This window comes from Calypte anna, chromosome 4A (assembly GCF_003957555.1).
Source record: "Calypte anna isolate BGI_N300 chromosome 4A, bCalAnn1_v1.p, whole genome shotgun sequence".
Lineage (NCBI taxonomy): Eukaryota > Metazoa > Chordata > Aves > Apodiformes > Trochilidae > Calypte > Calypte anna.
The window spans coordinates 28,499,178-28,514,935 of NC_044248.1; the positions used below are offsets into that span (position 1 = coordinate 28,499,178).

General features: G+C 41.8%; 1 protein-coding gene across 1 annotated transcript; it reads left to right on the top strand.

Moving 5' to 3' along the window:
* Nucleotides 1–6,054: 6,054 nt before the first annotated feature.
* Nucleotides 6,055–14,245, top strand: LOC103528532 (histone PARylation factor 1). Its single transcript, XM_030449736.1, has 8 exons — nucleotides 6,055–6,161; nucleotides 7,265–7,424; nucleotides 8,818–9,004; nucleotides 9,513–9,611; nucleotides 10,621–10,771; nucleotides 11,465–11,552; nucleotides 12,177–12,349; nucleotides 14,009–14,245. Exons 1-8 carry the CDS (start codon nucleotides 6,105–6,107, stop codon nucleotides 14,138–14,140), a joined length of 1,047 nt encoding a protein of 348 aa, XP_030305596.1. The 5' UTR covers nucleotides 6,055–6,104; the 3' UTR covers nucleotides 14,141–14,245.
* The last annotated feature ends 1,513 nt before the right edge of the window (nucleotides 14,246–15,758 follow it).

Sequence of the window (15,758 nt, forward strand, 5' to 3'; positions counted from 1 at the left end):
CATATAGTGTTCTTAAAGTTTAGAAAATATCTGAAAAGTAGAAAAGATAAATTAACAAATTGTGGTTTTTTGGTGTAAATACAGAATAAGAGGCAAAGGGAATAAAGAAGTACCACCTTGTAAGTCTTCACCGAGGCAACTTGAAGATTTTCTTTTTGCTGTTTGTTGCTAAAGGTGGAGCTGATAAATGTAACAGCTGCAGGCCTATAAGATGGAAAACTGATCTCTCTAGATATGATGACTTCTGTGTAATACATGGATAAGACTCTTTATGATCTTGGCTTTTTGTGTGACAGTGGTTTTTTGGGACTTTTTTTGGTTGGTTGGGAACATCTTTTAAGCTTTTTTTTGTTCTGAGATGCTGTGGGGTTTTCTTTGAGGGGGGGTGTTTTCTTTAAAGCCACCTTGGCTAACGGTTACTAACTTTTAAGACAGGAGTCCCAAGGAAGTGTTCTACATAAGCTGTGAAGATGAGACAAATTTGTGGAATTTTTGCTAACATATTATGACAAAAATGCTTAAAGCTTGTATTGTACTGGTAATTAAGGTGGTGGCTTACAAAGCTGATGTGCTACTATGGGTTGTTGATGAACTGCAGTTTCAGTATATTTGTGAATATCCTTCAGAGATGGAGTTGTCTGTGACTTGTGAATAGTACATCCTAACAATGACAAAGCTTAACTCCACAAAATTTCAACAGGAAACAGCAACGATGCTAGAGACAAAATCCTATTATGAAAGCAGCATTCATTCTTTGGGAGGCTATTAACCTATTTTTATATTTCAATATTAATAGTACAGCTGGGTCCTAGAGAACTGAAGTTAAATAAAAAATGTTTTCTTCCTGAAGATGTAGAAGCACATCAATCTCTCCTTGTAGCGTGAAGGACTGGTCTCTGAGACATACAGTATTTTCAGCTTCCCAGTGGACTCTGTGGTAATTGGGTTATGGCACTAAGGGCAGACTCAGCCCTGATGTGCAGGGGATGGCAAGCCTCAGACTTCAGCAGGTTTCCACCAAGGGAGGGATACCAGACTTGGTAGTCTTCCATCACCATCCTGATGAGAAGAGAGCTGTTTCCTGATACTGTGCACAAGCCTGCCTTGTCTTCGAATGTGCTGTAACTATGGGGGAGGGCTTTAAACATATTTCCCTATTGCTGTACTTATTTATGGTAGCTTATAATAGCAAGACAGATGAATGGGAAATGGCATCATATAAACCAGAGCTGGATATATTGTCAGTGGTACTTATGTTGTGCAATGGCACAGTGCAGCTATTTCACATAAGCATCGTCCTTGACTGATTCCAGAAATGGAACAGAGCTGTGTCAGCACAGTGCTGTACCTGAATTAATTAGTCATGCTTATAGACAGAAAGCTAATTTATTTGGGAACAGGCTGTGTTAACACTACACAGCTCTAGGCACTGAAGCTGTTAGCTGGGAATGGCACAGTGAGAATACACCAGGTTCTGTGTCATTAGCTAGGCGAAGTCTACAGCAGAAGTCGAGCATGTCTGAGCTGAAGGAAGAGCCACAAATATCAACACAATTCCAAAGTCAATTTTATACCTTAGCACTGCCTCTAAGATTTATGCTAAACTATGCTCAGTTCCTTTTAATGTTTTGTGGTTGCCAGGGTGTCCAGAAAAATGCAAGAAATGTTTCTTGCAGAGGGTGCTAAATATAATCAGTTTGTTCACTCAAAATCATACCCTAAATCCAAGGATTTACTGTATCTCCCAGCAGTGCTAACTATACAAGTTATTATTTGAGTGGTTTATCTGAACACATAAACTGCTGTGTCTCGAGATTTTAAAACAGGAAAACAGATTTACCCTGTTCCTGAAGAAATCTTGCAAGTTGCTTATATCCAGCAAGTGTCTACCTCAAAAGACCAGGTAATAGAAATGTGATAAATTCACCTAGTTTCAGACCTTGAACAAAAAGGAGAGAATTATAGAGCTGCTTGCCTCCTGACTCACTCTAGCCTAAGCCAAAATGACTCAGAGCCACTCTTTTCCACCCCCTTACCCCATTATCCACTGGGAGAGGAAAACAAGGCTTATGTACTAGATGAAATGTTAACCAGTCAACACTTAGTGAATACAGATTGTTTAATTTATTTGCATTGATAGTCACCCTAACATCTAGTGACAGCAGGATGTCAGTTGCTTTGTGTTACAAAACTGGCCCACAAAAACAGGGATCTGAATCTGAAGACCGGGAGGTAATGTGTATAAATACAAGTAAACATAAAAGCCATGACAGTTTTAGCAGTTGCAAACGATAAAGCCATATATGCAGGGCTTGTCCTGGTGGTAAGCATGTTTATGGAGTGATTCTTCCTTCATATTAAAAATGTGGAGCCTCACAAGAGGTTTTCTACCAAGAAACCATTGGTTAAGGTAATTTGCTGTTAGACTGCTTTTATGTATCAGACCAAAGGTGGTGGTTTTTTTGTTTTTCATTTACTGCTTCCAGTGGCACCTATTTGACTTTATATATTTTATCTTTCCTTAGCTGTGTGCTGTATTTTGTAGATAAGCAGGGAAGGGTTTAAGGTAAAAAAAAAAAACAGATTAAGAGAAGCACAATACCTATAAATGACAAAAGACCATAACTGGAAAAAAAAATATTGTACCTAGATTATCTGGCTCAGAAAACCATCCTACTAGAAATAAAACTGGATTAGAACTTCTAACTCGATGGTTTTACTTCTGTTGAGGGAAGCACTTTTTTGCATAAGTGTTCACATTTGGAGCCCCTTATAGAAGCAGACTCTTATGAGAAGACTCCTAACTGTCTGGGGTAATACATTCAGATGAACTGTGCCTCCTTGCTTCTTTGCACATCCGTATCTGTGCTTCCAAGTAATTATTACAATCTGTAAAACTTAACTGGTGTGTATGGCAAATGATCCTACACAGACTGCAGTTCTGTGCAATGGCAGGACTAACAAGTAATTTAAATACAGAATAGTACAGATGTAGGGGTCAGAATGCAATCAGAATGTTTTCCCTATATTCAAAATGGAGCAGAAAGAAAGACTGGCTTGCAGTAAAATTCTTGCCACCTTAAAAAAAATAGTCTAGTTCCAGCTGCCAGATCTAAACAAACAGTGGTTCAAAATGCTGGATTACTGCAATACAAAGCTGTGAGTTTACATTCTTGTCATGAGCAGTTATTGCAAGGCCCACTGAATTGAAGCCAAAATAGTATTAGTCACTATCTGACGTGTATCGAACTTTAAGTCCTCCAGCACAAGACCAGTGTGCATCTTCAGCCATATTCTGGTTTAAATATTAACAATACAAAACAACCTGAAGCCGGAATATCTCAGGAAATATATGTCCTGCAGTAACCTGGTGAGTCTTCCAGTGACACGACTTTTTTTTTCCACCATCCTCCTCCTCTCACTGCGTTTTCCTCTTTTGTTCATGATGATGTAAATAGTCTAATCCGCAGAGCTGCCAAGAGAGCTGTCAGGCATCTCGGACAGTCCCACAGCACAGGCAGCAGCGAGGCGGTGACTCAGCTGAGACCCTGAGTGTCTGTGCAGTCCGCCACAGCACAGCTCACTCACTCCCAGTCCTTCTGGAGGCAAATCTTGTCTTTGACATTGAATGCGTCCACAGTTTCTGTTCACCCTTATCTTGATGGAAGGAAGGACATGTCCTCCTCTGAACCTGAAAACACAGAGCTGTGCTACAAAGGCTAATGACCCAAGGAACAGAGACTCAGTGTGATCTGAGGATTATTTGAGGCTTATTGTGAGAAGGCAGCTGGCAGTTTTGTAAAGCAACTCATTATGAACCAGACCATCACTTTAACTGCAGTGTTAAAACCATTTTAAAATAGCTTAATTTCACTGCATTTGTGCCATGCTGCATTCTGTAAAACCCCAATGTGACAGCTGACACCACAGTAATACAACAGAATTGCTACATATGCTGGGATTATTTAGAATAAGACTGAATCATCAGAAACAAGATGTCTGCTTTCAAAGGAGTTATATTGAATGGTACAAAAGGATATCAATGTGGCAGATCGTGTACCAAGATACTTCGGGTTGTTTTGGGGGTTTTTTTCGTCTTCCTTCATGCTCCTTTTTCAATGACAAGAATTTCAATGGCTCCCTCTTGTGGCACGATAAGTGCATTATTGTTTGGCAGGAAAAAAAAAAAAGCTTTGATGCTGAAAAGACAAATACTGGCGCCTTTGATGTCACTGAACCAATTTGTTGCATAGGGCTAGAATTAGGGTAAACTAAGCTAGGGTATAAAATGGGCCCTTTTGATGGGAGTGGGGAAGGTATACCTACAGGCAGCTAGAGCACTTTCCACCAAGCTACTGAAGACCATGGCATGCCTTTGGGTGCCATTCTGTTTAGCCTCCACTACAGTTAAGTTTGGTATACTAGAAATTATGGAGTGAGATTAGTACTAGAAAGCATTTCCCAAAGAAACCTCAGGGCAGTATGCCCCATGATCTTCAGGAAGAAAATTAGGTTTGTGTTTTGTTAGTGATCTTGTACCTCATTTCTGCTTAACCTCAGGTTATGAAACCTAATTCATCCCTTAAATAAGGTTTCAATTTGAAATTTAATATTCCTTATTGTGTGTAGAATTTTATCAGCAACCAATTTAATAGGCATGCTGATTTAAATGTTTTTTCCAGTTGAAGGAGGAGACTGTCACTGGTGGTCCTGTATCTGTAGGATATAAACCCATGGTTTCTGTGAAGTGCCTAGCTGTTTTTACATACAGGAAATAATATAATCAGTCAGGATCAAGCTTTCTGTAACACTGCATGTAACTCTTAATAGTGAATGCTGTAGACTGACTTACAATCATCAAGCTTAGTTGAGTAACTGTCAATGTCATATGTGGTTGAGAGGCACTGCAGCTAATCCTGGATATTTTTTTGCTATTGCCTTTTTTTTTCCTATTGCTGCACTGTAGATTGTTACAACTTCAGTCGCAAGACAAAAAAAAAGGCTGGGTTTATACCATCTATGCATCTTCACTAAGCACACCAGAAAGAATTCCTGTAGCTAAACTACATTAGGCTTTTTTAAATAAAACCACTGCAATCTGATTAAAAGAAAAACAAAATTGGAAGTTTATATATAAAACAGCTTTCCATTATTCTCCTTTTGTGGTATTGGTTTTCTAGGCCTCTTTTTCTATGTAAAGCTTTTCTGCAAAGTACTGAAAATTTAAGTGGATGATGCATCATAACTGTTCCTCCTCCTTCCAAACCGAGGAATCTGTCCCACATGCTTTGTTATGCATTGCCGTCTTATTTCTTTCCTTGAAAAAGAAATCAAGTAATGACGGTCGGGGCAGAGGTTAAATGCTAAAGCAGAGTCTTAGGGGACTGTTTCATGGGTTGGATTTTGCAAATTTTGTATTTGTTAATACTTCCTTTCTATGTTTTTAACTCTAAAAGATTACATTTGATTTCGGTAATTTTTTTCTTCTGTGTCTCATCCCAATATACTACCCTATCTTCCATTACAGAAGTTTGCATGTATGTAAACTTCCTGACTTCAGCACCCAGCTCCAGCCACAGACGTGTTCTCAATCAAGGGTTAATTGCGTTCGTTCTCTTCCTGCCTGAGACACCGAGAGGTTTGCTCCCACTTCCCGGCCCCTCATCCTCCTACTCCCGCAAGCCATCACCTGAACCTGATGGCTCCGGAGCTGACGCGCAGATGTCAGACTGCGTACAGCCCTTGCTAACCGGGCTTAGGTCACCCTGCAGCAAGGCGGCTACGTGGGAAGGCCAGGGCCACCCTCCTCCTCCTCGGGCTAGGGCACTGTCCCCTCAGCGGGCCGAGGCTGGCAGCAGTGACCGACCCGGGCCCACCGGCGAGGCCCCTGCTTTCTCCCCAATACAGCAGCTACCCTGCTCCCTCCTGGCCTCTCACGCCAACCCCACGCCGCCGCCTTTAGCTGCCCATCCCCGCGCCGCTCCGCGACTGGTGTGGGCGTGGCTGACCAGCGCGCAGAGGGCTGCGCAAGCGCGGAGGCCGCAGTGCGCGACGTCGGTAGCAGTGGGGGCTGTGGGGGCGGGTGCGATGCTGGCGGCGGGAGCATGGCAGGGGGCGGGAAGCGGCGGCAGCGCGCGGCGGCGGGCCCGGCCGGAGAGAAGGTGGCTGCTAGCGGGCGCGCGCGCGCGCAGGACCGGGACCGGGATCAGGGTCAGGGAGGGACCGCAGCCCTGGCCTGAGGCAACCCTGGGATGGCGGGGACTGGGGGGCGAGCTGCAGTCGTGCGGCTGTGGGCCTGAGTCGGCGCGGATGCCTGGTGGCCTTCTTTACTCTCGGTCTGGTTTGCTCTGTAGCTCTGAGGAAAGCCCCTGGCCCGTTCGCGCTCCCACACGCGAGCCTCTGCCCGGTAGCCGGGCACGTTCCCGGGAGTGCTGTGTACAGCAACGACCTCGCCTCCTCATCTGGCCGGGGTGCCTGCTGCTGGGAGTGGGTACTCTGGGTACGGTCCAGTTCCTGACAGCAGCCCGGTAAAGGGGTGAAACGTCTTCCGCATTGCACTGTCCTAATGAGAAAAGAAACCTTGCTTTTCCACTATTATCATTTAAAGGAGAGGAGTAATGATTCCTACCAGTTCTTGGAGCCTTCTGTGGGAGTGAGATAGTTGAGGCTATTGCGTTAGGGGTGTGGATGCTTGAATGAATCATTACCTAGCTTCTTTCGGTGCACGTTACATCATGTCTTAAGAACGAACATAAAGCTACTTTCCAAATGCAGTGCTGTAAAGTGCACCAGTTCAGATGTTGAATAGCGGAGTAGTTCATATGGTAGAGACTTGGAGGATCTTTGTTGCGTCGTTTTAGGCATGACAAACATAGTATCCGTGCTTCCCAGTGTCTGTAAAACACAGGAGTTTCTTGGATGTGTGCTGGATTGGAAATAGTGATTTTGAAATAATGCAGAATTTATGTTAAACTTTGGGATTGCGTAGTCCTTTGGTCAGGTAACTAATAAAAGTGTTTCTATTGATCATATTGATCCATTAATATCAAAGCAGAACTTTGCTATTTCATACATAATTAGCATTTGTCTCAGGTCTAAGGGATCTAACAGATGTTGAAATCAGTGTATTGCTAGCTTAAATAATAAGCATGAGCTCATGCTATTAGTCATTGTTCCTCCATTAACACAGAACCTTTTTTAAAATCCTGTATGAGAACTGACAGGAAGCAACTAAATGAAGTGTTCTGGGTTTTTTTATCTGCAGTGTGAAAAAAATGGAGATGTCAAGAAGAGAAGGTCAAACCAGTCAGATATCCCCGATACTCTTCACCAAGAAGCAGAAACATGCTATCGGCTCAGACTGCCTGAAGACTTCTATCAGTTTTGGAAGTTTTGTGAGGAACTAGATCCTGAGAACCCAAGTGGTGGGTTTTAAAATAGTTTTTGCAGTTTCAAACTTTCACTCTTGAAAACAGCCTGGAAGGTGGGCAAACTGGAGCTGGTCAGATGCATTCTAATGCTGCTTTAGTTTTCAATTAAGATGCAGTATGTTTACATGAGTGTAACCAAGAGTACTGGAGATAATCATGAAGGTTTTGGTACGCTTCAAGTTTTCTAAAATATAATTACTTAAATCATGTACTAGAAAGGGACTGAATGTTGTCTAGATCTCCCTTTCTGACAAGTACATTTAAAATGTTGAGTATGGAACTTAAGTTTATATCAGTTCAAGATTTAGCTTCCTCAAATTTATTATGTAACAAAATGTAGCATCCTTAGGTGCTCTAGAAACAGTAGTTTCTTTTAGACTCATAGAATAGTTTGGGTTGAAATGGACCTTTAAAAGTCATCTAGTCCAACCTTCCTTGCAATAGGCAGGGACATCTTCACATCTTCAATTAAATCAGGTTGCTCAGGGCTGAGTCCAACCTGACCATGAATGTATCCAGGGATGGGACATCTACCAGCTCTCTGGGCAACTTGTTCTGCTGTTTCACTACCCTCATTGTAAAAACTGTCTTCCTGATACCTAGTCTAAATCTGCCCTCCTTCAGTTTAAAACACCTTGTGCTATCACTACTTGCCCTTGTAAAAAATCCCTCCCCAGCTTTCCTGTAGGCTCTCTTCAGGTACTTTCCTTGACCTGCTGGCCATGCTTCTTTTGATAAAGCCCAGGATGTGTTTGGCTTTCTGGGATGTAAGCACACATTGCCAGCTTGTGCCCAGTATTTCATCAGCCAGCACTCCCAAGTCCTACTCAGCACTGCTCTCAAGCCCTTGGTTCCTCATCCTGTTTTGATACTAGGGGTTGCCCCAACCCAGATGCAGGACCTTGCACTTGGCCTTGTTGAACCTGATGCAGTTCACACAGACTCCCTTCTCAAGCTTGTCTGAGTCCTCCTGGATGGTGTCTTGTCCCACAGGCATGCCAGCTGCACCACTCAGCTTCCTGTCCTCTGCAACCTTGCTGAGGGTGCACTCAGTCTATATCTGTCTATATTGTTGATGAAGACATTAAACAATACTGGTCCCCACATGGACCCCTGAGGGACACCACTTGTAATCAGTCTGCTCTTGGACATTGAGCTACTGTCTGCTACTTCTTAGGACAAGTGTAATAATCTTTTGAATGATAATGAATCTTCTGAATAATAATTTTTAATGAAAACTCTAAGTAAAAGAACGTCAGATTTCCATGCCTGATAGAGAGTATTTGTGTGGAATTACAGAAGCTTTACATACCTGAGTGACACAGGAACATCTTCTTTTAGATATGCACCCACAAGGAAGTAAACCAGTTCATGCTTTGCTTTTCAGATGCACTTTTGTCAAGTGTTGGACTTAGGCTGGTTGGACCATATGATATTCTTGCTGGAAAACACAAAAAAGCAAAATCAACAGATGTGGACTTCAATCTTCATTGGAGATTCTTTTATGATCCCCCAGAATTCCAGACTATACTTGTTGGGGACAGCAAAACACAGTATCATATGGGCTATTTCAGGTATTTTATTCAATATATGCTTTTGCTGGACTCTGATGATTTGTAGCTTTTTCTCGTTTGTTTTCTATGAGAACTGTACACTATCACCAAACAAGAATATTTCTCTTTTGTAATATGATATTAGTGCATGGGTTGATAACTTTTATTGAAAAGGATCAAAAAAGGATCAAAAATCTAGTTGAAGACTAAATTTAAATATTTATTAAACTACATGCCCAAACCATCCAGAGTACCTCCACTTACTAATCTTTAACATTTTGCTCTGATCCTTTGAAGAAAAAGTCAAACCTTGTGAAATAAAGGGAACATGTATTCTCTCTCTATCTTTGTATTGATACAGGCTCCTATCAAAGCCATGCTGTAAGATATTAGAGCTTTAAATCTAAGGGTGTTTTCTTGTTAGGTTTCTGAAGGAGATGGCAGCATAGTGAGGAGGCATATTAATTTCAATTTGAAATAGGAGAAATAGACTCAGCTTGACTATTTGTGTGTACTTTTTCATGAATAGGGATGTGCCAGATGAGCTTCCAGTGTGGGTTGGTGCAAATGAAGCTAAGAAGGGCTGTATGATTTCACAAGTTGGTGATAATGTCTTTGCTGCAGTCAAGTAAGGTTCATATTTACTTTTATTTATAAAAAGTAGAGTAGAAGAGAAACTGTTAATTGGGATATATGATGTGGAATAATGCCACTAATTTTCTGTCTCTGTCTTAAGAAGAAGAACTTGTTTTCTGTTCCTGCTAGCAAATTTTAAGGTACTCTCAAAAGCCTTAATAGGCTTCTTAACAGTGTTTACCATTTACAGGTAAGATAAGTGTTAATTATAGCATCCTTTAACTGTTGGCAGCGATAGGCTCTGCAGGGCAAAAAATGCCTGCAGGATATCTTAAAACCACTTTAAGTAAAAGAAAGGACATTTCAAACAATGGTGAAGGAAATCTGAATATCAAACTAAATTATTATAATCTAGCTCATGGTTCTGCCTGCATAAAAATAGATTATTTTTGTACATAATAGCTACAAGGAATTGGTACTGACCTGGGGCAGGCAATATTTGTATGGATATGTAATTCAGTATGATTCATGAAGCTTTACACGGTTCTGCATTGTGGGCCTCATCAGATTTCATGACTTGTCAGTTAAAAATGGAAAGCTAAAGACAGAAACGTGTCAGTAAGTGAAAGCAATACTGATGAAAACATCTGCAAACCACTGTGTAGTGCACAATTAAATGAGGATGCTTGTTTTGAAAGCCCCTTGATGAAACTAGTAAGTATGTATTTATGTGCATGACTTGGATGACAAACAGTGTATAAGGCACTGAAGCATTATTGTGATTTCTTAAGACAAATATCAGCAGGTACTGCATCCAAAAGCACCTGCAGATCACATAAGGTATATTGTAATGCAAATACTGATGGAAAATGCCAAAGTGTACTGCATGCCAACCTTTTTTTCTTTCTTGTTGGTAAGAGGCATTCCTAAGGCTGTGTGTATAAATAAATCTATGACTACTAATCCTCATTATGAGATTTGGAGGTGTAGTGGTCAGAAGGGCTAGTCACTTGTTTGTTTTCTGTTAAGCTCTTCTTAAGACATGCTTCTTTCATTTGCAGATTATTTTTGTCAAAAAAACTTAAGGAAGTGACTGATAAAAAGAAAAATGCTATTTTGAAAGACATAGATGAAAAACTAACAAGAACAGCAAAAGAACTGGGTTATTCTCTGGAGCAAAAAACCATGAAGATGAAACAGAGAGATAAGAAAGTATGACTTTTCTGATCCACTGAGAACTAAGTTCTGTTAATTTTTTTTTTTTCATTTATTTGCCTGTTTTTTATTTTTTATTTTCCATTGTTCTGCTCAGTAAAGATGCTGCATTTAGGAATTCCCAGAGATAATCAGCTCTTTCTATTCCAGGAGCGGGAATATTAATAGGAGTATGTAGGATTAAATAAAAAACATGTAACTCATGTAAACCATAGCTTGGCATTCAGTTATAGGGAACAAAACCACAGGGTTTTGGAAGTGGTTTATAAACTAAAAGAAATGGGAACCACTGGAGAAAACTGCTTTAAAATGGAGATTTCATTAAAATAGTTGGCTTGGATTTACTGGAAACAGGAACATTAAGGATGATATTGACTAGTAAGAGTTTTTTTGCATACCTATCAGAAATAGTTATGGTAGGGAGTATCTAAACAAGTGTAGTACAGTGCTACACAAGTGACTACAAGGATTCTTAGATGTCAGAACTTGAATGAAACGGAGTTGCCAGTTAATTTAAACTTAAGTATTTAAAAGTAACTGCTTTATACTCTGTATACTTTTAAATCAAGTTGATGTCCTAGAGTCTGGACACTTTAAGGTGTGGCCACCAGCAGTCAGGTGTTAATGGTGTCTAGTGAGGTGATTTTAGATCACATTATTGTCTTACACTGCTATATTATGTCTGCTTAGGTGGTGACCAAAGCATTTCATGGAGCAGGCCTGGTGGTTCCTGTTGACAAAAATCATGTTGGATACAGAGAACTTCCTGAAACAAATGGTATGTGTCTTGTTTACTATGTTCTGTTTTATTCAAGTAAAAAACCTTTGGTCACACAGCTGCTCTGGAAAAATCAAACTGCAATCCAGTTTCCTAATTACTGCAATCCAGTTTCCTAATTGAAGAATATGAGTCATGGGAGTAAAAGGCAGAAGCCTTAACCATCACACTTGAGCTCAAAGTATTTTCTTTAAATAAGCTAGATGAGTATCAGTGAAACATGCTAGATCTGAAATAATAATTCCTGAAGTGTAGTAGTTTAGATGACCTTCTCTTTTGTACTGGTACAGCCATGCAGGCGGTAGATCCAAAAAAACCAATGTACATTTAGGGACTTGTGAGTTTATTTCTTATACCCCAGTCTTATTCTAACCAGAATCAGGTCCTTGATGCAGATTCACCACACAAATGCTTGTCTTTGTTTGGGGAACCGAGACAGATAGGAATGGGACAAGAATGAAGAGCAAGGGAAAGTGGGAAAACTTCTTCACCATCAGCTCGAAGTGTGTGTGCTTAAGTCATCATGTAAGCATGACACACAGGTTATGTTTTTGCCACAGACTACTTCTGTGCAATATTGAAGCTATTAAAACATCTGAATACTTCTGCTTTTGTTTTTTGCAGCTAATCTTAAAAAAATTTGCAAGGCCATTGTAGATGCTTGTACTGATGATGAGAGACTGAAGGCCTTTGCACCCATTCAAGAAATGCTCACCTTTGTGCAGTTTGCCAATGATGAATGTGACTATGGAATGGGATATGAACTGGGTATGGACCTGTTTTGCTATGGATCACATGTGAGTACTAAAACAATCATTCTTTGCAAAATTATGTATTATTTTATGCATGGACTGGGAATTGTCGTGTGTCATAGATCTTCATTCCTGACTCTCACGTAATTATCCCTAGGAATCATGAAATTCGACAAGAATATTCTTAATTCATGAAGACTGTTAAAAAGTCACACTTACATGATTCCATGTTAAGCTTAAAATTGCTTGTACGAAAGCACAGTCCTGAATTCAGAAGCATTTTAAGCTGAAAAGGTTTGACCCTGGGTTTGTCGCCTGCCTATGCTGTTTCTATATATAGCTGCATAAAAGCCTTCCCAGCAGGGGTCTTTTCCTGGCTCTGTGTTAACAGCAAATCCATAAACAAGCTGATTGACTTGCTAGCACTGAATCACATTTAAAGATTCTGGTTAGCATTTTTTCTGTATTAGCTACTGTCCCACTGGTCAAAAGGGTCACATCTTTAGTAAACCTATGACTAGAAAAGAACATATCAAGGTGCTTCAATAGGAGTGGATGGTCATAGAAAATACCCATCCAAAATAGCTTCTTGTAGTAAAAGCAGTACTGGCTAAGGGGTGTTCCAAAGCATCATGTAGAGAGGTAAAAATGTTGCAATACTAAATTTAGGCCAAGAAAAGTTGTGCTAAACATCATTTCAGTGCCTAAATATTTGAAACAAAGAAAACTTCACTGCTCCGTCTGTACACTTCTACATACGTGTTTCTAGATTTGTTGCCCTGCTCTCAAGGTCCTCACAGCATCTGAGAGTATGTTGTATTTTCACTAGATATCTGCTTATTTAGGACCTTTCCTTCATTGGTTATGCAGCTTCAGCTGCTTAATTCCTTCCCACATCTGAAATACCAGTGAAAGGAATCATCTACTTCCATTTGGCTGAGTAGATGGGAGCAACACCCCATTTCTAGCACTTTGTGCATCTCAGTACGAGATTAACCACTGACAAACTCCTGGAATGAGTAATTATGTCTTTACAATACTGTGACATGTCCTGATATGTTTCGTGCAGCTGTTTTAAACAGATGTAATTTTGCAGCTGTTTTCTAAAAGTAGAAACCTTACTTCATATTCTAGCGTTGTGAACAGAGAGTGGCTTTGCACATAAATTACACCAGGGTGTTTGCAGCTTTTTGGCCTGCTAGTAGGTGCTTAGAACTACTTTCTGGTTTTGACTAGAGCCAGGCTGTCCCCTGGCTTAGAGAGTCAGGACAGACACTGACACCTTAGTTGTCACCCAGGGCATGGAAAATGATGAATCCTCTTCCCCTTCAGATGGGAGGTATAATGTATTTAGGTGTAGCATGACCACCGCAAATGCTAAATATGCTCTGACTTCTATAGATTGGCAGCAGTTAAATGGCCACCTCATGTACCACGGTGGTCCCCACACAGCCTCTCCCTGTGTGACAGGACACGGCACTTAAGGTGCAGGTTGGGGTCTTTGTGCCCGAACAACAGTTACCATAACAGCAGCTCCAAGCCCCAGCCAGGCCTCGCTGTGGCTGTTAGAGGCGTGGCAGGGTCGGCGGCCCAAAGTTCTGTGACAGGGGCAAAGCCCAGGGCTCGGGCCCCATCCAGGGCGGGATGCTACCGCTGCCGGGGGACCGCAGCCAGGGCCGCTCTCCTCTTCCTTCTCGCCCGCAGTATTTCCACAAGGCGGTGTCCCAGCTGTTGCCCCTGGCCTACACCCTGCTGAAGAGGGACCTCTTCGCAGAGATCATCGGGTCGCACCTCGCCAGCCGCCGGGAGGAGAAGGTGGATCAGCTGGCGCCCTGAGCCACGCCCGAAGGGGCTGCAGCCGCGGGGCCTCGCTCCCGTTTCTTGTTGTTTCCCGGTGTTTGGCACCGCGGTGCTTTGGGCAATAAAGCTTTTGTACCGACACAGCCGCCTTCTCATGCTGCTCGCCCGCGCCCGGGCCGGGAGGAGGGGGGATAGAGGGGGCGGGGGGCGGACTTTGCGCATGGGCGGCAGGAAGGGGGAGTCACGTGCCGGTACTGCGGGGCCGGGAGGGCGGGAGTCCTCGGGAGGGAATAGGGCCCAGCCTCAGGCGGTGCGCGGGTTATGTGCTATTCCCCGCTCTGTGCTCTCCCGGTTCTCGGCCCGAAGCAGAGCACAGGCCCCGTTCCTCTGCTTCGGACTGTAACCGGGCACGGAAAGAGCGGGCGTAGTGTTCCACACTTCTTAGAGACTGCAGGCAGGGAGGAGATTCGATCATGGGCTTGTTTGGTTTCGCTCGGCCACAACCAACTTATTTAAGCCTACCGCACTTCCCGTCCTTGCTCTTGGTGTTTATTACTGGCATCGATCACTTCCACAAATCAGTCCCACCACATCAGTGGAAGTTACAGCAGCACTGAGCCTTCTGCAGTATAACAAGGCAGGGCGTCTGGTCTCAAGTGCCAGGATCTGGCTGAACTAACAGGTAACAAATACGATTAAAAATCAGCAGACTGACACTACAAGAAAAGGCACCTGCACTTCTACCTTAATAGATGGCATCACCCCATTTCACTAATCTGAACTTTTAACAAAATCACTTAAGTGTTTTTGTAAGGTGGACATTTGTCTTCAGATTTGTAAGTGCACCGCTCTATTTTGTTGTTGTTAATACCCTTCTTCACAGGCAACTGCTTGAAATACCACTCCAGAAACCAGTGGACAGAAACATCTGCTCACTGGGCTTGCCCTTGTACAGTGCCTTGACTTGTACTGTAGCAGTTCACACCATTACACACCAGCTGTCCCCACTTTTGAGCAAAGGTCCTTTCCAGCATAAACTAATAAATCACTCACACTGTTAGTGTGCTTTGAAAGTTAAAAAGGATTTTCAGTTCTCTGAATCGTATGACTCATCTACTTCTGTAAACATGACAACCCCACCTCTTTCAGTCAGCACATGAATGTTCCATTTATTCAAACAGGCACAAGCGGACAGCAACTTCCTCGTGGGACTAGGATTTTGATCTATATATAAAAACAGAGGGACTTTCTAAAAAATTCAGTCTAATTCTCTTACTTTTTAGGTTTCAAGCAGGAAATACCTTCATATTAATGCCCTGTAAATCATACAAGTGACAAAAAAGTATTCACCTTCCACATTATTTAAATTATTAATTAAAGTCTGCAAAAATGGGGTCCTTCCTATGGATTTTCCAGTCTCATCTCTTAACCTCTACTTGAAAAAGAAAACTGTTGTATCAGTTGAAAAACTACTGAAGTGCTGAATCATTAATCTACTTTGTAAACATCTTTTTTTTTTTTTTTTTTTTTTTTTAAACCAGAAGTATTAAAAATGTATCTTGTAGAAACTACATAATCCTGGGTTAAAAAAAAAAACATTGTCCACTTTTATGTCAGGAAGCCAACTCTTCTATAATAAAGAACTTTAAAAATG